Raw genomic sequence first — 24,186 nt, 5'->3', positions numbered from 1 at the left:
GAAGTGGTGGATACAAACTTTACATGGAAGTCTACTCTTATATATTGGTACAATGGTGAGCTCTAATTAATGATTACTCACTTACAGTTTAATTCGAGGCAAACGTTAAAAATGGAAACTCAAATACAGTTGAGAAAAAGAGTTGGTACTTTAAGTCGAACCTCAAAGAAATAAACTTAAAAGATTAAAAACCCAACCTCCTTATTTTGAGATTTAAAACAAAATGATCAATGAAAGAGTGGAAATTCAATAGATTAATGAACACTTCTAACTTCTAATTGAAGCAAAACAAAATGGTTATACAAACTTGACATGAAAGTTTAGCCTTATATAGGTAGAAGAATGAAGTTGAATCAATAACCACTAATAAAAACATTTTAAATAAAAAATAATAATTTAAAAAAAAAAAACCCCTAGAAAGACAAAATTGAACCTTTAATTTTAAACTACGTTAAAGAAAGAATAAGGCTTAGATCTAACCTCAAAGAAATAAACTAGGCTTGTATTTACCATGCTTTCATCGACAAAAATCCTATGCAACAGTTATCTATGGCTACACTCTAAACGAAATTGCCACATCTAAGGAGCCTTCTATAACTTGCCACCATGAACTTTTTAAAATATATTTGTGGCACTCCAAAATAAGACTAGTTCTTCGTTTTTTTTCCTACTTTTTTTATTTTCCAACTAAAACAATTCCTGCCAATCTAGCTCAAATTTATGTTCTCGACCAATGTGACACTTCCTAAACTTCCATTAAAACAAAATGTCACATCGTTGAGTCCATTGGCCACATCTATCAATATAACTTGCCGTGATGGATTTCTACTACTTTTCTTAATACCTAGACATCTCACATCTGATAAGATAATAACTACGTGGGGAGCAACTAGAAAAGAAGAAAGAGTTAAGTAGTTAAAAGTAGATGGACTAAAATTGTAATTGTAAACCCTTTATTTATTTTCTATTTCACGTGAAGAGAGATGATGGAGAGTTTCTTACCTCCTTTGTACCCAATTCTGCGAAGAAATGATCAAGCAAACTGCGTTTGGCCTCCCGGACTTGACAATATACTATTGATTTTGGAATAGAATTCCTCAGAGTCCCACAAACCATATTGACATAGGACAATACTGTGGATCCTGTAAAGAAGGGGCAAACCTTAATTGCCACAAAACAGAACTACTCTAAGTTCATTAAAGCCTTCAGTCCACAATGATTTGATGTCACATTTTAAAAAGACCGTATGTTATAAACACGTGGTGCCCAAAATACTTTATATTCATCTTCCGTTTATGATTGAGGGGGAATGTCTAGTATGTTGCTAAACAGGAAAAAAAAAAGTTGGTAGTTCTGCTTACCAACTCGCCGGAGATATGAATCATTATATCTATCAAAAATAGAATGTGTTGGATTTCCACCCTTTTCAACATCTTGAGGAAGCTTGCGAAAAAATTCGACAGTTAAGTAACCACATTCCATATCCACTAGCTGTAAGGTGGCTCTCTTGCTTTCTTCCTTCATCCTCTCTAATGAGTCAATAGCTGCCTTCAAAACCTCTGCTCTCAAGGTAGGATATTGCTTTAACTCCTGAACAAAGAAAGAGAAGAAAACCGTCGGTCATTTATATTAATAACTGGCAAGGTTGGAGACTCGGAGTTTAGAGCGGAGAGAGAGAACTCATCACGAAAAATAATGATGGCCAACTGAGACCATCAGTAGTGAAAACTTATAATGACCATGAAAGTACCACACTTATATTCACTTACCATAGTCTCACTGACTGACTTCTGAACTAACTCCTTAAGAATAGAAAAAACCTGCAGTAATAAACATAGATGAGAAAAAGCAACCACGAACAGGTATTTATGTATATTAGTTAAATTAAATAATAACTAATTTATTTAAGAGAAAATGTCTGTCCATGGTATTGGTTTAAAACTATTTTTTAAACCAGGGACAGTTTCAAGGAAAACTATGTTATTTATCCATTTGGATTCATTTTAGCATTAAAACTTCATCAGCCATCAGCAAAGAAGATCGTTTCATGAGCATGGCAGGCAGCTGGCGGACTACTAGAAATAAACAGTGACGCCTAGGGCACTTAGAAGATGAAGAGAATTTTGGAATATTTAAAATTATTTAAATTATGTTAACTGTTTCTTAAAAGAAAAATTAATATTTTAAGTTTATTTGCCACATAATCAAATAAAATTGAGCTAATCCACATCATGATATATGTTGATGATTAGGGTTTTCCATATCTGAGAGACTACATTGTCTCTTTTAAAACTTCAAGGACACCAGATAGACATTAATCTCAAACCTCAGAAACCAAAAGTACATTTTTTCCTAAAATTGTTTGCATGTATTGTTGAAAAATAGGGTTATTGACCTAGGGGCATTTATGTAATTTTGTAGGCCCCTATGGTTTCCTACTGTCTTATTTATATGTTCTGTTCCTTTGTATTTTGTGTATCGAAAAATAATAAGAAAAAGACTATATCGTGTTTTTTTCTCCCTGTTCTAGGGTTTCCACGTAAAGTGTGTGTTGTTTCTCTTTCTCTTTTTCATCATGGTATTAGAACAAGACGACGAAATCCTAGCCGCCATAGATGAGAATCAATCACAGTCATCTTCACTGGTCTTCGTGGGAATTGACGGATCCACAAGTGTCGAAATTACAACGGCCATTCAAGCAGCCGTCGAACGTTATCTCCAAGCCGGGCTGCCTAAATTGATTTCAGCCGTAAGCCTAGGTACGGTCGTTTCTGTCCAGTAGCCGCGCGAAGGAACCTCTGCCGGTTCGTCCCAGATTGGAGCAGCCACCAATCGATACTAGCTCGAGCCCGATAACAGCCGGCGATCGCAACTCCCTCCCGCGCCGACGATGGTCGTCGAACAAAACCCACGAACCGGAGCTGCCTTCTTCCAGCCGCAGCTGCCGATGGTGACCATCCCAAACTCCGGCCATCCACAGTCCCGGATCGTGGTTGCTCCAGCCGAGGATCAAAGCACGGCTGACTTCTAGCCCAACCTATTCTTTCCCTATACCAAACAGTAGTGGTGGGGCCCATGGTCCTAATGAGGTTCAACGTCGTCTCGCCCATCTCCAACAGCAAATTGCAGGTGTTCAACAGCAGATTGCAGACTTCGGAACAGTTCTTGGCACGAACCCACAGATTGTTCAATCTGACTTTTCTGCTAATCCGCCAATTTACTCAGGAAATCCGGTAAATTCTCTCTTTGTTGTTCCTAACATAACTTGTTTGACTGGCTCGATGGGAAATTCTATAGGGATCCTTATTGGGAAAAATTAAATGGCCAGAATTACTTCTCTTGGTCCCAATGAATCAGAATGGCCTTGGAGGGACGCCACAAATTTGGGTACTTGACAGGAGAGATACCAAAGCCAGACCCAGGCGATCCTCAAGAACGCATCTGGAAAAGGAAAGATTCCTTACTTCGTTCCGTTCTAACAGTATGGAACCCTAGATCGGTAGACCGTTATTATATGCTACAACTGCCAAGGATATTTGGGAAGCTGCTCGAGATCTCTACTAAAAAAGACATAATGCTTCTCGTTTGTACACTCTTCACAAGCAGGTCCACGAGTGCAAACAAGGGACCATGGATGTTACTTCCTACTACAATAAACTGTCTCTACTCTGGCAAGAAATGGACTTGTGTCGAGAAATTGTTTGGAATTATGCTCAAGATGGGGCTCAGCACCTAAAACTTGAAGAAGCAGATCGTGTCTATGTGTTCCTGGCTGGATTAAACTCTAAGTTTGATGGTGTTCGAAGTCGAATTTTGGGCCAATGCCATACTCCTTCTCTCAGAGAAGTGTGTTCAGAGATACGGTTAGAGGATAGATCCTGTGCCATGAACAATCCGATCAGTGCCTTGATTGATGCGGCTGCGTTTGTTACAAAGTCATCCAATGCTGATGGTGATAAAAAAAACCCTCCGGTCTGTGAGCATTGTAAGAAACCGTGGCATACTAAGGACCAGTGCTGGAAGTTACATGGAAACCCCCAAACAATAGGTGATGTCAGTCTAATGAAAAATCAAATTCTGGTCGTGCACTTGTTAGTGACTTCGCAAATGAAACGATCCAGCAACAATCATTAGCTGACAGTAAAAAGAATTTGAGTGCAGTTGGGGTTAGTGCTATTGCTCAGTCAGGTACGTTTCAGTCCTTTAGCCTTCTTAGCATTAATGGTAAGAACCCCTGGATAGTAGACTCAGATCACCTTACTGGTTCTTTAGAATTATTTGTCTCTGATTATCCTAGTGCGGGGAATGAACGCTTTAGAATTGCAAATGGGTCCTTTGCCCCTATCAGGAAAGGGCCATATTTCCCTATTTGAGGGATTAGTTCTGCGTGATGCTTTACATGTGCCTAAAATTTCTTATAATCTGTTATCTGTCAGTAGAATTATGAGGGATCTGAACTGTAAAGCTATTTTTTCACCAGATGTTGTTTTGTTTCAGGATCTGAGATTGGGGATGACAATTGGCATTGCTCGGCACGATAGAGGCTCTACTACCTCACTGATGATGCTTCCTCTAGGGATGATTCTAGGACTGGGTTTATGTCTTTAAATTTTTCTACTTCTGAGAATGACTTTATGTTATGGCATTTTCGTTTAGGATATCCAAATTTTCAATATATGAAGTATTTGTTTCCGCATTTATTCCATAATGTTAATATTTCTTCTTTAAATTGTGATGTGTGCATTCGTGCCAAACAAAGTTGTGTCTCTTTTCATTCTCAACCCTACACACCTTCCAGTCCTTTTACTTTGGTTCATAGGGGACCTTCCCCGACTACTACCTCCACTGGTAAACGTTGGTTTGTCACCTTTATAGATGACCATACCCGTCTTACTTGAGTCTTCCTTCTCACTGACAAGTCTGCAGTGTCATCTGTCTTCCAACAATTTTATACCACTGTGGAAACTCAATTCAATGCAAATATTGGGATTTTGCGGAGTGATAACGGGTGAGAGTTCTTTAATACTGATTTTCGGGACTTTCTTGATTTAAAAGGGATTATCCACCAGAGCTCGTGTGGACTCCTCAACAGAATGGAGTTGCTGAGCGCAAAAATCGTCATTTGGTGGAGGTTGCCCGGTCCTTAATGTTGTCTGCCACCCTTTCGTCCTACCTATGGAGGGATGCTATCCTTACTGCTGCCCATCTCATAAATCGCTTGCCTTCTCGAGTTCTTAACTTTCATAATCCCTTGGATTTGTTTAAAGAGTCTTATCCTACCACTCGGTTAATCTCCAATGTTCCTCTCCGGGTTTTCGAGTGTGTTGCCTTTGTTCATTCCCACGGTCCAAATCGTACGAAATTTGCTCTTCGTGCTCAGAAATGTGTCTTTGTTGGGTATCCTCTCCATCAACGTGGGTATAAGTGCTACCAACCATCTTCTCGTAAATATTTCGTGTCCATGGACATTACCTTTCTCAAGGACCAGCCTTTCTTTCCTATTAGTCATCTTCAGGGGGAGAACCTTAGTGAAGAGACTAACTGGTCCTCCTCCTGTGTTGTTCCCTTAGAGTCAAACCCTATTCCTATTTCCGAACATGTTGGTCCAATCCTTTCTACTAACCAGGTCCCGTGGATAACTTACTATAGGAAGAATCTTAGGAAGAAAGTAGTGCCGCCTGTTGAACCGCCGGATCCGGTCCATGAGTCAGGCCTTGCATCAGATCCAGGTACGTGTGCTCCTAAAACTAATGATATTGATACTTGTGTGGAGATTGACAATTGCAGGAAAGAAAAAGGAGAGGAAACATGTGATACTGAACCTAACCAGACTAATGAGGAAACAACAGAGAATTATAATAAAAGAGATGATAATGTAGAGGATGGTTCTGAGTCTACTGATAAGCAGATAGCTGACCACTGTGAGAGACCTGAAAAGGTGGAAAGTCGTGATACTTCCCTTGATCTTCCTATAGCCCTGAGGAAAGGCACTCGTTCCTGCACTAAGTATCCTATGCACAGCTACATGACGTATAGTAATCTGTCACCCGAGTTCAAAGCTCTTACTACTAGTCTGGACACACTGTGATAGTCCCAAATTGCATACGTGTTGCTATGGAAAATCCAGAATGGAGATCTGCTGTTTTGGAAGAAATGAAAGCTCTCAGGAAAAATAAAACTTGGGACCAGGTTGTTCTGCCTGAAGGGCATAAAATTGTTGGGTGCAAATGTGTGTTTACTATAAAGTACAAGTCGGATGGGACAATTGACCGATACAAGGCCAGGCTTATAGCCAAAGGCTTTACTCAGACTTTTGGAGTAGATTATTCAGAGACCTTCTCTCCCGTGGCTAAACTCAACACTATCCGGGTGCTTTTATCTGTTGCTGTTAATAAAGATTGGCCCCTGCACCAACTTGATGTTAAAAATGTTTTCCTAAATGGGGAGCTTGAAGAGGCTATATGAGCCTTCCTCCTAGATTCGAGAGTCAGTTCAAAAACAGGGTGTGCAGACTGAGGAAGTTGTTATATGGGATGAAATAGTCTCCGAGGGCTTGGTTTGACCGGTTCACCACCTTTGTGAAAGCACAGGGATATATATTCAAGGTCATTCTGATCATACTCTATTTAAGGTCAAGTTCAGGGAAAGTTGCAGTTATAATTATCTATATTGATGATATTGTTCTATCCGGAGACGATGATGCTGAGATTGCGAAGCTTAAAATAAAGATGGCCGAAGAGTTTGAAATCAAAGATCTTGGTAAGTTAAGATACTTTCTTGGAATGGAAGTGGCTCGATCAAAGGAAGGTATCTCAATTTCTCAAAGGAAGTATACACTGGACTTACTAAAAGAAACAGGCATGACTGGGTGTAAACCTATTGACACACCCGTGGAGTATAATGCTAAGCTTGGTGAGACTAATAACCGAGTTCCTGTTAATAAAGGAAGGTATCAACGGTTAGTTGGGAAGTTGATCTACTTATCCCATACACGGCCTGATATTTCTTATGTAGTAAGTGTGGTTAGTCAGTTTATGCAGCCTCCCTATGAGGATCATATGACAGCTCTCGAACGTATCCTTCGGTACTTTAAAGGAACTCTTGACACACCCGTGGAGTATAATGCTAAGCTTGGTGAGACTAATAACCGAGTTCCTGTTAATAAAGGAAGGTATCAGCGGTTAGTTGGGAAGTTGATCTACTTATCCCATACACGGCCTGATATTTCTTATGTAGTAAGTGTGGTTAGTCAGTTTATGCAGCCTCCCTATGAGGATCATATGACAGCTCTCGAACGTATCCTTCGGTACTTTAAAGGAACTCTTGGTAAGGAATTGATGTTTAGAAAGTCCAATAAACGTTCTATTGAAGGCTATACCGACTCTGACTGGGCAAGTTCTGTTGTTGATAGAAAGTCGACATCTAGGTATTGTACTTTTGTCTGGGATAATCTTGTCACCTGGAGAAGTAAGAAACAGGGAGTTGTTGCCAGAAGTAGCGCTGAGGTTGAGTATAGGGCCATGAGCTTCGGAATATGTGAAGAAATATGGTTGAAGAAAGTGTTATCTGATCTCCACCAAGAAAGCGAGCTTCCAATGAAATTGTTTTGTGACAATAAAGCAGCAATCAATATCGCAAACAACCCAGTTCAGCATGACAGAACCAAACATGTTGAGATTGATAGATATTTCATCAAAGAGAGGCAGGCTAGACAGTGGAAACATATGCATTCCACATATTCCCTCAAATCAACAAGTTGTAGATGTGCTCACAAAAGGGTTACTCGGACAGAACTTTGATTATTGTATAAGCAAATTGGGTCTTGTTGATATCTATGCCCCAACTTGAGAGGGAGAAATAAGGTTATTGACCTAGGGGCATTTATGTAATTTTGTAGGCCCCTAGGGTTTTCTATTGTCTATTTATATGTTTTGTTCCTCTGTATTTTGTGTATCGGAAAATAATAAGAAAAATACTATATCGTGGTTTTTTCTCCCTATTCTAGGGTTTTCCACGTAAATTGTGTGTTGTTTCTCTTTCCCTTTTTCATCATGTATTATTTAAATTAAGTAAAAAAATGAAAATGCAACTCAATTTGGAGAATGAGTCAGTTTAGTTGACTCCTGATACCTAAACATATCATATATAAACTGGCCAATAAGGAAAAGGAATATCATGCCTCGATAAAATGAAAATGGCTATCTATGTATCCATGTAAAATAAAATAGTTCGTAGACGTGAATAATATAGCTTATTATATTACTACTTGATGTAGGAATTTGTTCAGTAATTTTAATTTTTTTCCCATGCAGCATTGCAACTGAAAATTACTGTTGCCTATTCTTGATTAGTGAACATCTCCATTGAACTAAAAAGGTTATAACATTTAGTCAATAAAAATACTAACTAATTGCATAACTACTGAAATTTTGAAAGTACTTAAAAAAATAGATACTCCCCCTTATCTATTTTTGTATGGATCAACAATATCATTCTAAGCCATGACCCTCAATTCATCACAAGATCCTCTGGAGTTGGTTTGCATAGTACTTTGAACCATGTGATGCATTTTTCAGGTGGGAAAAAATGTTAGAAAAAGATATATGGTTGGTTGGTTCCTCATTTTAGTTATGATGAGCAATAAAAAATGTTACCGCATCTACAGCTGCCTCTGCAGGACCTCTAATGGTTACCAAGGAAGATTCAACAAGCCGGCGATACCCTTGTTCAGGTGCAATTAAATGAGGCTGATATCCATCTGCTTCAGTTATTATCTTTCGAACATTTTCCATGGAAAGATGCTTGTCAAAATGCAATCTCTTTAATGAAGCCGGGAACTGATTGTCAAACACAGAATAAATCTTGTCTCCACCTGGGCGTCTAGAGAATCAAACACAATTGGAAAGGCAATCATTCTGGATATGATTAACTACTGATAAAAATAGGATAAGCAATGAAGCATCACATATACATACACGCCATCTAGATGTTCTTTAAATATCTGATCGAATGTGCGAGAAATTTCCATGACCATATATAATTTTCCCTGCATTGGGAGAGATTGGAGAGAGTGCAACGTTACAAGTGCTTAATACTACACAATAGTTTGTAAATGCAATATAATTCTTTCCCGCTAATGTTTATTTTTTGATTTTGGAATTAGTATATTCGTGATTATTCTTTCGTACATGTTCTCATAAATTCCTCTAGCCTTTCCATTATGTTTGAGTTTTATGAAAGAGAATTAAATTTTATAGTAAATCTCCCTTTAAAACTATTGGAAATCACTTCTGTTTACACTTACAGGCGTCCATCAAATGGTCCGAGGAAACCTTCCCAGTTGAAATAGTGCAAGAAAAATGGCAACACCATTCCTTTTTTGTTTTTTGTGATATTTTTTCTTTAAGTTCATGAAAAGAGGAAAAAATAAGAGAGAGAGAGAGAGAGAGAAGAGAAGAGAAAGAGACGGGAAAATGCAACTTTAGGTATGTTTAGTGGAATGAATTTATTCTTCCAGTTGAGAAACTATGGAGTGGAAAATGTCGCATAAATAATACTTTTATAAAATTGAAGAAAATTATATCTTTTTTATTCTTTAAAAGTAAAAAAAAAGGCATGCAAACTTGGTATGGCAGATGAAAACCCTCTGGTCTCTTAAGAAGGCAGCTAAGCATAAGCCTTCAGGTATGTTTATGTTCCTTAATGCCTCGTAAAACTAATAGGTTTTTCTTTTAAAAAGTCTTCTTTCATTTATCCTTTTTCTTTTTATTCTTCTCATTCTTCTTTTCATCTTCGAATATTCAGTGACATGTAACTTTCTTTAACAAATAACACCACACCAACACCCCCGCCCCCCCCCCCCCCCCAAAACACATCTACCAGACACTTGTTGATGTGTTAATACGTTGCAGCAAAAACTGGCTTCAAAGAAATCAAAACTGTAAGAAGTAGACGATTTTAATGCTTACTCCGGTATCAGTAGCAATAGATTTTCCAAGACGACTCAACTCTGCCTCCAATTCAGCAATAGTTTTGTTAATAAGAGACTGAAGGCCTGGAATTCTAGACTTGATGACAGTTTCCAGATGCTGAAATTTTTTTTCCACCCACGCTTTTCAAATTAGTCATCCAAACAAGACTAGCAAATGTCAGAATAGGTAAGATTCACTGTCAGTTCAGCAGACAAAAAAACATGTTCTAATTCTTTTTTGTCCTTGAAAATTAAAGTGAAATAATTAATAGAAAATGTTGTTGTAAACATAACAAACAAAGAAGGAAAAAAATCGAGTGATTATTAAAATGAAAATTTAAACCTGCATGGGCAATTCTGTACCTTTGAAAGGATCTTCCCTAAATGTTCAGAACCCATCCTACTGGCCATGTGCTGATACTCTGGACTAGTAGCAAAATATTCGCGCTCTCTACGACGAGCCGCAATCATATCAACGCTTTTATTTATATCAGCTTGTGAACGATTGACAACACCAATCCAAGGAAACTGCAGTTTATATGCTCTTCCTTCTAAGATCTGCAAAACCAAAGGGATTTTTTATTATTAAAAATTATTTTTAAAAAATTATTAAAAAGGAGGAGGAGGAGGAGGAGGAGGAGGAGGAATACTTCATGCATGTTAAACAAGATACACAGTAAGAGACAAGTTGCTATTAAAAATTTAAAATTTTAGGCCACCACACTTACATCAACTGCATTGGTCCCTTGGTCCATAAGATCAATTTTCGTCAAAACTCCAAATGTCCTCTCACCTGAAAGTTGATTTCATGAACTAGCACAAAAAGGGGGGAAATATAGATGGCCACAAAAGAAAATAGCCCTCAAGCGAAATCCAAATAGCTTCAATAATTTATTTATTCTCCTTTATTATGAGACAACAAAATTTCATTGGGAAGAAAATAAAAGCATACAAAAAAGAGAAGCCCCAAAAAATGGAGAGTATGGCAACAAACTACAAAAGGGGCTTCAATCCAACAAAACAAGACCTAGCAAAGTAAACAAAAAGATCGTCATCAAGGTCCAAAGAGAAACATAGAATCTATCAAAGAACCAAATATCGCTATAAGATCTCTTCCTCACCTGAAAGATTTTATTATTTCTCTCCCACCAAGGTCCCATAAAATGGATCAAGCCCCAACATGCCACAAAAACATCCTTTTACACGAAAAGGTGAATAAAGAAGAATCTTTGTGATCGTCTCCTACAACTTTGCTAGCTTATGGGCACTGGGACCATGGAAGTCGATCTGCCACTGGATAGAGTCAACCTGCCACTGTAAGAAGAAAAACACCATTTTCCTAAGAAGAAAGCCATCTCTCGATCTTCTTGTAAGACCTCCAATAATGAAGGTTTACGAAAGGAAGAAAGGGAAGGGCAAAATGGGAAGAAGGGAAATTGAAGGAGAAGAGGGGACCAGCCACGGAAAGGAAGAAGGGACCAGCAATACCGTTGGAGGCGCGTAGGGTGGCGTGGTACGGGAAGACAGGGATGGGGACCAGTGAAGGGTTTATTTGAAGGAATGACCACGAGAGGGAAGGGAAGGGAAGGGAAGGTTTTTGTGAAGGTTTTGGTGGGAGAGTTGGCCTCTCGAAAAGCCGAGTGAAGCTTTATTTTCTTTCTTATTTTCTCTGAGATTGTTGTCTTTTATATTTCTATTTTAAGACTATTGCTGTTATCTTTTATCATCAATATATCATATCAGGGTGAGTTAATACCCTATTTTCTAGCATTGGGTGTTCGTTTGGTGTATTTGTGTTCGTGTTCCTTGTGCAGATGAATCGGATACCTAACATTTGGTATCAGAGCACGTTCAAATCTGGGAAGAACATGCGCGATGGCTCAGAAACAACTAGAGGATCAAATGGAAGGGACTGAGAAAGAGATGCAGAGTATTAAGGAAATGTTGTTAGCCATGAACAAGACCCTGGAGAAGCTCTTGGGGGACATGAAGGAGTTGTCGATGGGCAAAGGAAAAGGGACTAACTCGGGGCCTCATGAGAGTTCAAGGGGAAGGAAATCCGATGACAGTGGATTCATCTCAGACGAAGGAGCTAGTGGCAAGTTTCGAAAAAGGAAGATACAAGAAGATTGAGATGCCGGTGTTCAACGGGGAAAATCTAGATGCGTGGATATTTCAAGCTGAGAGATACTTCAAGATGCACGAGCTAACCGATGAAGAGAAGATTCGAGAATCGGTAATTAGCTTTGGACAAGATGAGGTTGACTGGTATCGCTGGGCTAACAATCGACAAAAGTTCGAAAGCTGGGAGGGATTCAAAGAACGATTACAAGATCGTTTTCGCGTATATGTGGAAGGAACCCTTCTACCACGACTGTGGAACTTGAGGATGGAAACGGTAGTTGATTACCGGAAGAGATTCGAGATAACGACAGCTCCGATACTAGAAGCGGCTGAAAACATATTAGAGACCGCTTTCCTTAACGGGCTCCATCCAGCGATCAAAGCGGAGGTGATTAGTAGGAGGCCCGTGGGCTTGGAAGAATACATTCGGGAAGCCCAACTGGTAGAGGATCGCAATCTGATGATCCAATGGTCTATGGAGGAAATGAAGAAAGGAGGCCCAAGAACGAGTCAGGCCCAGATGGGGTTCTATAAGCCTACAGAGGGGAGCAGTCAAAAGAGTGGGACTCGATATCTAGAGGCAAGAACGGTGAAAAGCGTGATGATTCCTTAAAGGGGGGGGTGGGTGAAATGAAACCCACCGAGATGAAGTGATTGTCCGACACGGAGTATCAATCACAAAGGGACAAAACGTTATGCTATTGTTGTGATAAAAAATACTTTGTCGGTCACCGGTGTAAGGTGAAAGAGAAGCGTGAGCTGATGTTGTTGATTGCAGGGGAGGATGCTGGGGAAGTAGAGGTGGCGTACGAACAAGAAGAGGTTAAAGACGAGGAAAACGGAGAAGTGGAGAACGTGGAACTAGCTCTACACACCGTCCTAGGTTTCTCATCACCCGAAATGATGAAGGTGAAAGGAATTTTAAAGGGAGTTGAAGTGGTGGTAATGATCGATTCAGTGCCACCCAGAACTTCATCAGAGTATAGTCACCCAGCTGGAATTACCCTTGACAAAGACTTCAAATTATGGGGTAGTAATCGGAAACAGTATAGCAATAAGGGGGAAGGGAGTTTGTAAAGCGGTTAGTATCATTCTGCCTCCAGTCGCAGTGACTGCAGACTTCCTACCATTGGACATAGGTAATGTCAATGTTATTCTAGGGTTATTATGGCTGCATTCGATGGGACACATGGGGTGGACTGGCCTAACATGACAATGACTTTCACGAAGGGCGAAATCAAAGTAATTATTAAAGGAAATCCGTCATTGACTCAAGCGGAGGTAAGTTTGAAAATGTTGACACAAACCTGGGAAGACGAGGATCAGGGATTCTTAATAGAATTTTAGAACTTGGAAATCAAAAGCAATGAGGCAGACGCCAGAGAAGAAATAGGGGAACCCAAGACTCTGGACAGATATGTGACAGAGCTAATGGAAGAATTCAAGATGTTGTTTCAGACACCAATGAGGCTACCTCCCAAGAAAAGAGTTGATCACCGAATTACTCTGAAAGAAGCGCAAGACCCGATTAACGTCCGTCCATATAAATACGCCCACATTCAGAAGGAAGAAATCGAACGGTTGGTGGATGACTTGTTGACCACGGGGATCATCGTACGAACCAGCAATACACCATTTTCAAGTCCAGTATTATTACTAAGAAAGAAGGGTGGAGGATGGAAGTTTTGCGTGGACTAGGAGACTGAATAAGGCAACCATACCAGACAAATTTCCCATGCTAGTCATTGAAGAACTGCTAGATGAGATCCGGTTATCATCAGATCTGAACGAGGGAGGAAGACATTACTAAAACCACATTCAGAACACATAAAGGGCACTACGACTTCCTATTTATGCCCTTTGGCTTAACAAATGCCCCTACGACATTCCAATCTTTGATGAACTAGATCTTCAAACCTTTCCTTCGGAGGTGTGTGTTGGTTTTCTTTAACAACATTCTAACATATAGTCTAGATTGGGACACACATGTGAAACATTTAGGTATGGTCTTTGGAGTGTTAAAGGAAAATCAATTGTTTGTAAATGAAAAGAAGTGTATATTCGGACAAAGAAAAATATAATATTTGGGGCATTGGATCTCAGAGCAAGGCAGTAGAAGCAGAAAAGGAGAAAATACAAGCAATGTTGGAGTGGTCTGCCAAAGAATCAAAGGGAACTTCGAGGGTACCTGGGATTAACCGGATATTATCGGAGGTTTGTGGCCAATTATGGGAAGATTGCCCAACCTTTATATCAGCAACTACATAAGAATGCCTTCAGGTGGGACAATGAAGCAGAAAAGGCCTTTGAAGCTTTGAAGATTATGACGACATTACAAGTGTTGGCTTTACCAAATTTCGAGAAACCATTCGTGATCAAGACAGATGCCTCGAGGATAGGATTAGGAGCAGTGTCAATACTCGCGGCCCATAGCTTATTTCAGTCAGACGCTATCGGTCCGTGCTCAAGCGGGCCAAATCAGTGTATGAAACAGAGCTCATGGCAGTCGTCCTGGCAGTGCAAAAGTGGAAATATTACTTACTGGGGCGAAGATTCACAGTCATCTCTGATCAACGAGCCCTGAAATACCTTTTGGAATAGAGAGAAGTACAACCTGATTTTCAACATTGGTTGACTAAGTTGATGGGATATGACTTCAAGATTTTATACCAGTTGGGTCTCAATAACAAAGCTACTGATGCACTCTCGAGGAAGACAAACACTGGAGCACGATGTCAAAGACGAAGTAGAGATAAACATGTTTTCAACCCATCATATCATAGATGTAGAGTTAATCCAACAAGAAGTAAATAAAGATCCATCTTTGCAAAAGATAATAGAGGAGCTGAAGCAAGATGCAAACAATCATCCTAAATACACGTTCGAGCAGGGGAGGCTATTGTACAAGAATAGGTTAGTGTTGTCGAAATCGTCAGCCTTAATTCCTACCTTATTACACACATTCCATGACTCAGTAATGGGAGGGCATTTGGGTTATTTAAGAACCTAAAAGAGGATGATGGGTGAATTATACTGGCACTGCATGAAAAGAGATTTCAAGGAATATGTGGAGAAGTGTGCAATTTTGCCAGAAAAATAAGGTGGAGGCATTGACTCCAGCTGGATTGCTATAGCCCCTACCTATTCCAGAGAGAGTCTGGGATGATATTTCAATGGATTTCATTGAACGCCTCCCCAAATCAACAGGGAAAGATGTAATTATGGTAGTGATGGATCAGCTGAGCAAGTATAGCCATTTCGTAGCTTTGAGTCACCCTTTCTCCGCTAAGTAGGTTGCATCAGCGTTCATAAGGGAGGTGGTGAAACACCATGGATTTCCACGCTCCATCATTTCAAATCGTGATAAAATTTTTGTGAGCTTATTTTGGACTAAATTGTTCGCAATCCAAGGTATGAAGCTAAGGAAGAGTACAGCCTTTCACCCTCAAATGGGTGGGCAGACGGAGATAGTCAACAAATGTTTGGAAACCTATCTAAGGTGTCTTTGTAACGAGCAACCAAGGAAGTGGGAGAAATGGCTGGCGTGGGCAGAACACAATGGTACAACACAAACTTTCACATTTCGATCAATACCACACCATTTAGCATTGTGTTTGGACGAACTCCTCCCTCAATTATTGCGTATGACAATAGGAAGACACCCCATTGCACCCTTGAACAACAATTAATCGAAAGAGATGAAGCGTTATTGAAGCTAAAGAATCAGTTGGTGTTGGCCCAAAATAGAATGTGTGAGCTAATAAAAAATGAAGAGAAGTAGAGTATGAAGTTGGAAATTGGGTCTACCTCAAGATTATACCATATCGACCGAGGTCACTAGCAAGAATGAGATGTGAAAAGTTGTCCTCTTGTATCTTTGGCCCTTATGAGATAATTGAGAAAGTGGGGTCGGTGGCCTAACGATTGGCGCTCTCGCCAACAACAGCTATCCATAATGTCTTCCATGTCTCTCAATTCAAGAGGGTTGTGACAGACGCGACCCTAATACAACCAGAGCCACCCATACTAACGGAAGAGTTTGAATGGAATGCTGAAGACAAGTGCCAAGAATGGTTGATCAAGTGGGCACGACAACCAGAAGAGGAGGCAACTTAGGAAGCAGTGGACATGATGAGCAACGATTTCTAGATACTCACCTTGGGGACAAGGTGAATGGAATGCCATGCCAGAACGAATTCTTGGAGTGCGATGGAATGCTGAAGACAAGTGCCAAGAATGGTTGATCAAGTGGGCACGACAACCAGAAGAGGAGGCAACTTGGGAAGCAGTGGACATGATGAGCAACGGTTTCTAGATACTCACCTTGGGGACAAGGTGAATTTTCAGATTGAGGGTGATGTAAGACCTCCAATAATGAAGGTTTACGAAAGGAAAAAGGGAAGGGAAAAATGAGAAGAATGAAAGTTGGAGGAGAAGAGGGGACCAACCATAGAAAGGAAGAAGGGACCAGCAATACCGTTGGAGGCGCATAGGGTGGCGTGGTATGGGAAGCCAGGGGTGGGGACCAGTAAAGGGTCAGGAAAGGAAGGGAAGGTTTTTGTGAAGGTTTTGTTGCGAGAGTTGGCCTCTCGAAAAGCCGGGTGAAGCTTTGTTTCCTTTCTTATTTTCTCTGACATTGTTGTCTTTCATATTTCTATCTTAAGACTCTGTTGTTGTTATCTTTTATCATCAATATATCATATCAGGGTGAGTTAATACCCTATTTTCTAGCATTGGGTGTCCGTTTGGTGTATTTGTGTTCGTGTTCCTTGTGCAGGTGAAAGGGATACCTAACACTTCTCCACGAGACCAATACCAAAATGATAAACACCAAGCATTTTGCCCAAGAAGGAGACCAAGATAAGTTTAGGAAAAACTACCGATAACAAGGGCTATGACCATTCCTATGAAGAAAGCCATTTTTCGATCTTCTCCACGAGACCGGTACCAAAATGACAAACATCAAGAATTTTGCCCAAGAAGGAGACCAAGATAAGTTTAGGAAAAACTACTGATAACAAGGGCTACAATGGCCAAAGTGTAAATAACTCCTTTTATATTAGACGATTCCCAAAATTGACCAAGTGACTTTGGTTATCTCCCTTCATATTCAACCCAACCTCATGTATATGGAAATCATCTTTATCTCAAACTAAGATGCAAAGAGCTTTCGTTCTTTATTTTTATGGCTCCTCTTGCCTCGGGCCTTCCCTTTTCTTTTCTTTTTTTCTCCTCTCCCCTTTATGTATTCTTCTAGTTTTCTGTTTAAATTTTAAAAGAATATAAAAGAAAATAAAAGAGCATGGACAAAACTCTAAACAAAGTCCAACAAGCATCTAAATAAAAACTCATGTACAACCTTACTGATAGATGCATGGAGTGTAAGAATAAGATAGGGAACATTTCCATAAATGGAAACTCTGATACTACGTGAAATAAAAGAACAATCGTTATTTGGCTCAAGTCATGCTTACTTAATAGAAAGGTAGTCACATATTTCATTTTACATAATCTAGAAGAACCTTGTTTCTCTCTTACCTTTTGGATCTACTTCACGAGAGATTTTAATTGCATCAGATGTCGCAAGATCCTGGTTTGCTGGAGAAATGGCCAGAATGATGCAATTAGGCTGTAACAAGAGTTATATGTCACACATAAGTCAACAGTTATATGCCAGACAAACTGTAACATTTAGGCTGTAACAAGAGATTTTAATTGCATCAGATGTTGCGTTAAAAACCAGATTAATTTTCAAACTAACATTTAAAAAATAAAAAAGGACAACACAACAAACGTTTTCAGAAAAAATGCAACAGGACCATTTCATAATATTGTTATATTAAAAAGGGAGCTCCATATTATACATACTCAGACAATTACCTTTTCTATGAAGGATCGGACCATGTTCTCAATATCTTGAACAATGCTTTCAGATTGGCCCTCTGCATATCAAAGTCAATGTTATCTTCTATCACTCAGATTTGTAATTCATGCAGTTTTTCTTATTCAACAATCTTAAATAGCTTATAAGAAGATCCAATGAAGTTAAGAACTTGGATTAATTATAAGCAATAAATGAGGAAGTCTAACTAACCAACAGCTACTTTTGTCAGCCCAGGAAGATCAATGAGTGTCAAGTTGACAACTGCAATTAAAACAAATGGAAATAACCACCGTAATCAAAACTCCATAAGAAAACAGGAAAATAAAGTGTGTAAAAAGTATTTTTCATTCTTATTTCTCTCAGGAGGAAATGGCTTCTTAAATAAAAGAAACGCCCAATTAATAAGGAAAGAATAAAAAATAGCAAATAAAATACAGCAAATTAAAAAAATAAATACAATAAAGAATTTCACAACAAAGGAAATAATCAACACTCCCCCTCAAGCTGGTTTGAAGATATCATTCATGGCCAGCTTGTCAATCAACTTGTTGAATTGGCACTTTGGAAGACCTTTAGTTAACACATGTGCAACTTGCTCTACTATCGGAAGAAAGGGAATGCATATTATTCCATTATCAATCTTCTTCTTTATGAAGTGTTTATCAACCTCAATATGTTTCATCCTATCATGAAGGATTGGATTGTGGGTGATGGAAATTGCTGAATTGTTATCACAATAAATGCGTATGGGCATTGTCTGAGAGAATCTCAATTCTTCCAATAGTCTTTTTATCTATATACCCTCACATATACCATGAGCTAACGCCATAAATTCTGCTTCAGCACTACTTCTCGCAACCACACTTTGTTTTTTACTCTTCTCCAAGTAACTAGATTTCCTCCAACAAAAGAGCAATAACCCGAAGTGGATCTTCTATCAGTCATACTGCCTGCCCAATCAGCATCAGTGTAAACTTCGACATGTAGGTGATTATGCTTCTTAAATAGTATACCTTTTCCTGGAGTACCTTTCAAATATATCAAGATTCTATAAACTGCTTCAAAGTGAACCGACCCAGAAGCATGCATGAATTGACTCACCACACTAACTACAAAAGCGATGTCAGGACGTGTGCGAGAGAGGTATATGAATCTCCCCACAAGTCTTTGGTACTTCTTTTTTTCTTTTACCTCTTTTTCTGTAGAAGCTACCAATTTTAAATTCTGCTCAATAGGAGTTTCTGCTATTTTGCAACCAAGTAAACCTGTCTCATTCAGTAGATCAAGAATATACTTCCTTTGGTTGACAAGAATGCCACTTTTAGACCTGGCAAACTCCATGCCAAGGAAATATTTTAAGGTTCCCAAGTCCTTGATTTGAAAATCTGTTAGAAAGTATGGGGTTCCATCTCAAAACCAATTGGCCATGTGAGGAGTAATCCATCTGTTATAAGGAGTGTGAGTCCCCTTGGTTTTTCCAATATGGGATTCTCAACATACCCCCTTAAGATGGTGCCTCTTTTGGGTTCACCAATCTTGATCGGATCACAATTTCTTCTTATTGGACCGACATCATCCGTTTGGGCTTTATGGGCTTTGATACCATGTTAAAAATAAAAGAGTAGGGAAGAGAATAACAACACAGTTACGTGGAAACCCTAGTACAGGGAGAAAAACCACGATAGACACTGATTTTTATTATTAATTCTGATACACAAAGTACAAGAGAATAGGCCAAATAAATAGACTATGGGAAGTCATAGGGTACACACAATTACTAAAATGCCCTTAGGGTTACAAGCTGCTTTTTCGACAAAATCATTAGCAAGGTTTTTCTTCAAGATATTCAGTCATGTCTCATCATTACCTGTAAGTTCATATCATTAACATACACTATCAAAACAACCACCTTACCACTTCCCGTATGTTTATAGAACATAGTATGATCAGCTTGGCTTTGACTGAATCCATAGCTCTTGACTGCTTTTTCAAATCGTCCAAACCATGCTCTCGAAGATTGTTTAAGCCCATATAATGATTTCTTTAACTTGCACACTTTGTTAACCCCGAGGTCCATCTTAAAACTAGGTGGCAAGTCCATAAATACCTCTTCTTCAAGATCCCCATTGAGAAAGACGTTCTTAACATCAAGTTGATAAAGAGGTCAATCAAAATTAACCGCAACAGACAATAGAATTCTAATAGAATTAATTTTAGCTACTGGAGCAAATGTTTCTTGATAATCAATTCCATAGGTCTGAGTGAACCCCTTGACAACCAATCTGGCCTTATACCTTTCAATACTACCATCAGCTTTATATTTTATAGTGAACACCCATTTGCATCCCACTGTTTTCTTATCTTTTGGTAGTTCGACTATGTCTCATGTGCAATTTTGTTTCAGCGCATTAATCTCTTCCATCACTGCTAATTTCCAATTCAAGTCATTTAGAGCCTCCCGTATATTCCTTGGAACAAAAATAGGTCGGTTATTCTTGATGTGAAGGGTTCATGACAGTCAGACAATCTATGATAAGAAAGATAGTTTGCAATGGGATTATTTGGTACATTTACGAGTACCTTTCCTATGGACAATTGGAATGTCAAGATCAGAAAGTAAAGGATTAGAAGGAGATGAAGAACTAGGAGAAGGTGAAGGAGTAGAGTGTCTAATACCTGGATCTTCATAATCATTCATCGGAGTATTTGATTGGTCCTGTGATATGCCAACTGTTTGATCTCGATCTCTTTGAGTCAAGTTTCTTCTAGTATAAACCTGAAGTTCAGGATTCCGACTTGTTGAGTCAGTTTGTAGTGTTTCTCCCCTTGAAGAAGAACACTCCATACTTGGCATCAAAGGACTAGAATTCATAATTTATGGACCACTAATGTTTGGGAGAGATAAAGTATCACAAAGATCATCTTCAAGGTTAGATGTCTCCCCCTGAAGAGAACTTGGGCTAAAAAACAGTTGATTTTCCAAAAAAGACACATCCATACTCTCAAAATACTTATTGGTTATAGGATCAAAATATTTGTAAGCCTTCTTATGAGAAACATAACCTCAAAAATGCATTTTGTGGCTCGAGGATCAAGAGTAGGAGTATGGACATAAGCAGTACACCTAAACAATTTAATTAGTAAATCAGAGAATAGTCGGTTATCAGGAAAAAACTCATTGAAGTGATTCAGAGGGGTTTTAAAATTCAAAACCTTAGATGATATTCGATTGATCAGATATGCAGCTGTAAGAATGGCATCTCCCCACAAATATTTTGGAACATTCATAGAAAACACAAGGGCACGAGCAACTTCAAGCAAGTGCCTATTTTTTCACTCAGCAATGCCATTCTGCTGTGGCATGTCACGACACGTAACTTGATGAAAAATACTCTTTTCTTGCAAAAAATTAATTAATTGGTCATTGAAATATCCAGAACCATTATCAGAGTGAAGAATTCAAATTTTAGTTTGAAATTGAGTCTCAATCATATTGTAAAACCGAACAAAAACCTTTTTTACCTCTGACTTTTTTGTTAACAAATAAAACCAAGTTAAACGAGTGTGATCACCTATAAAGGTAACAAACCAACGCTTACCACTATGAGTCAAGACTTTAGACGAACCCCAAACATCAGTATAAATTAAGGAAAAAGATGATGAAGCCTTATAAGGTTCTAGGTAAATAAGTTTGTTGATGATGTTTAGCAAAAATCCAACTTTCACACTGAAAAACGGAACAATCACATCCTTTAAATAAATCGAGAAACAGATACTTTAAGTCGAAGAAATTTGGATGCCCTAATCTACGATGCCAAAGCAATATAGTTTCTTTAACAGATGGAGAACAGACACTACTCAAGCCCTTAACTTTTTTATGACTAGCTGAAACGTCATCAAAGTAATAGAGACCATCAATCATCCTAGTACGTCCAATCATCCCCCCGAGTCCTGATCCTGAAAGATACAGTGAGTTTCACAAAAGATAACACGACAGTTAGCATCCCTAGAGATCTTACTAATAGATAACAAATTACAATCTAATTTTGGAACATGAAGGACAGAATGTAATGTAAGTTTTGTAGTCAAAGGGATAGTTCCTTTTCTTGCAATGGAGGTGAAGCTACCATCAGCAATGCAAATTTTTTCAAAGCAAGACACAGGATAATATGATTCAAATAAACAAGAGGAGCTAGTCATATGATCAGAGGCTCCGAAATCTATAATCCATATAGATGAATTAAGGCAAGAGAGAGCTTGAGGACAAATACCTGATTGTGCCAAGGAAACACTAGGATTACCATATCATGAAGTGGTCTTTAATAGCTTCAGGATTTAATCAATTTGCTCTTTACTAAACGGGCTGGAGTTAACAACATTATCATTAGAGGTATGCGGATGAGAATTTCGCTCACCTTGCTTAGAACTTTTCCAATTCGCAGGTTTTCCATGAAGTTTCCAACAAGTTTCACGCATATGTCGAGGTTTATTGCAAACATGAGGCTTTTCATGCAGCTTGTTGGGTTGATCAGAAGCTTTCGTTGCAGTATTCTCAGTCACCAACGTAGAGCGTTCAACTGAATCAATAGTTTTTTTGCAAATCATAACATTCCTGTGACTTTCTTCCCTGCGAACTTCAGAAAAAACATCATTAATAGTTGGAAGAGTAGTTTTTCCAAGTATTCTATCCCTAACTTCATCAAACTCAACGTTGAGGCCGACAAGGAACTTGTAAATACGACCATCTTCAACATTTTTCCTAAGTGTTTTTGGTCCTTTGTGGACTTCCACTCATACGTGCCAAAGAGGTCAAGATCTTGCCAAATCCATTTTAGGGAGTGAAAGTATTGTGTAACTGAGTTGGTTCCTTGTCGTATATCACCCAATTTCAGGTTCAACTTGAACACTTGTGACTAGTTGCCCAAATCAGAATACATTTGAGTTACATTATCCCATAATTCCTTGGCCGTAAAGTAACACATATAGTTACAGCCGATGTCTTCAACCATGGAATTGACAAGCCAAGTCATAACCATGAAGTTTTTAGCGCCCCACCCGGTGAATGACGGGTCATCTGGACTAGGGGCGGTTTTTTCTCCCGTGATATAGCCAATCTTCCCTTGACCACGAATATACATCCGAACACTTTGAGACCAACGAAGAAAATTGTCCTCATTAAGTCGAATGGCAGTTATTTGGACAGTGGGACCGAGTGAATGGAGATACGATTGTCGCAAACTTTTGCAATGGGTGCCTTAGTGTCTGGTATATTGCTGGAAAAAAAAAACCAAAGAGAAAAAACGGTAGATCTGGAAAGAAAAAACCAGAAAAATTGGAGAGAAAAAAACTATGGCGGTGGTAGGAGGCAGCGACCGACGGTTGAACGCGACGGTGAGTAGCGGAATGCGGCGGCAGTGGCTACAGACTTGATCGGCCGGCACAGACGGAGGCGAACGACGAAGCAAAGGTGCCTGACGGTTGATCGCTCCTAAAAAAATGTTGACGTCCAACAAATCGACTTCGAGGCATCGACGGTCGATGGCGATGTGACGTCCGACAAGCTCTGAGGGATTGGCGACGGCGACGGATGAGGAAAAGCTCGACGGTGGTGGCAGCAGCGGCGGCGACGGCGCACAACTATGGTTTTTAGGTTTTACAAAAAAGTAAGGGTTTTTTTTAGGGTTTCAGTATAATTTAATTCTCTGATACCATGTGTAAAAAGTATTTTTCACTCTTATTTCTCTTAGGAGGAAAGGGCTTCTTAAATAGAAGAAACGTCCAATTACAAATAAGGAAAGAATAAAAAATAGCAAATCAAATACAACAAATCTAAAACAATAAATACAATAAAGAATTTCACAACAAAGGAAATAATCAACATAAAGTTTCGTGAAAGTCAGTTGATAAGAAACTTTCATAATATAAATTGTTAAATCACCGATTGACCCAAAAGCTTAAGCTAATGCGTGAAAGTAAATTTAATATTATATCATCTAATACTCCTCCTCACTTGTGAGTTTGAAATATGTAGAAGACCCACAAGTGGAAATCAATATTGATTGGGAAGGAAACGACATTGTAGGAGTTAGAACATAGGACCTCCTGGGACTACCATTCTCATACCATGTTAAATTACCAATTAACCCAAAAGCTTAAGCTAATGGGTGAAGGCAAATTTAATATTATAACATCTAACATAAATATAACC

At 39.0% G+C, this 24,186-nt stretch overlaps 1 protein-coding gene and 1 long non-coding RNA gene across 3 annotated transcripts in view; both read right to left on the bottom strand.

The window, feature by feature from the left end:
• DL1B (DYNAMIN-like 1B) overlaps positions 1 to 24,186 on the bottom strand; it is a 33,588-nt gene that overhangs the window by 647 nt on the left and 8,755 nt on the right. Inside the window, exons 1-12 of one of the 2 annotated variants that reach the window (XM_039019980.2) lie at positions 20,655 to 20,957; positions 18,189 to 18,239; positions 17,975 to 18,036; positions 17,633 to 17,723; positions 10,699 to 10,763; positions 10,334 to 10,528; positions 9,969 to 10,088; positions 8,976 to 9,046; positions 8,655 to 8,880; positions 1,770 to 1,820; positions 1,362 to 1,590; positions 1,003 to 1,142 (exon numbers count right to left, since the gene is read on the bottom strand). In XM_039019980.2, coding sequence (XP_038875908.2) covers positions 1,003 to 1,142; positions 1,362 to 1,590; positions 1,770 to 1,820; positions 8,655 to 8,880; positions 8,976 to 9,046; positions 9,969 to 10,088; positions 10,334 to 10,528; positions 10,699 to 10,763; positions 17,633 to 17,723; positions 17,975 to 18,036; positions 18,189 to 18,239; positions 20,655 to 20,850 — 1,497 coding nt within the window. In that variant the 5' untranslated portion in view covers positions 20,851 to 20,957. Of the gene's footprint in view, positions 1 to 1,002; positions 1,143 to 1,361; positions 1,591 to 1,769; positions 1,821 to 8,654; positions 8,881 to 8,975; positions 9,047 to 9,968; positions 10,089 to 10,333; positions 10,529 to 10,698; positions 10,764 to 17,632; positions 17,724 to 17,974; positions 18,037 to 18,188; positions 18,240 to 20,654; positions 20,958 to 24,186 lie in introns of those variants that run through there. The other variant, XM_039019979.2, reaches the window with a different exon arrangement.
• On the bottom strand, positions 10,839 to 11,284 carry LOC150032217 (uncharacterized). Its single transcript, XR_016525607.1, has 2 exons — positions 11,092 to 11,284; positions 10,839 to 10,997 (listed from the first exon to the last, which is right to left on the bottom strand). It is a non-coding gene; the product is annotated as an uncharacterized LOC150032217 (long non-coding RNA).

The sequence above is a fragment of the Benincasa hispida genome, chromosome 12 (genome assembly GCF_027475165.1).
Source record: "Benincasa hispida cultivar pf3 chromosome 12, pf3_genome.v1.1, whole genome shotgun sequence".
Classification (NCBI taxonomy): Eukaryota; Viridiplantae; Streptophyta; class Magnoliopsida; order Cucurbitales; family Cucurbitaceae; genus Benincasa; species Benincasa hispida.
This window is presented reverse-complemented; position numbering and strand designations above follow the sequence as displayed.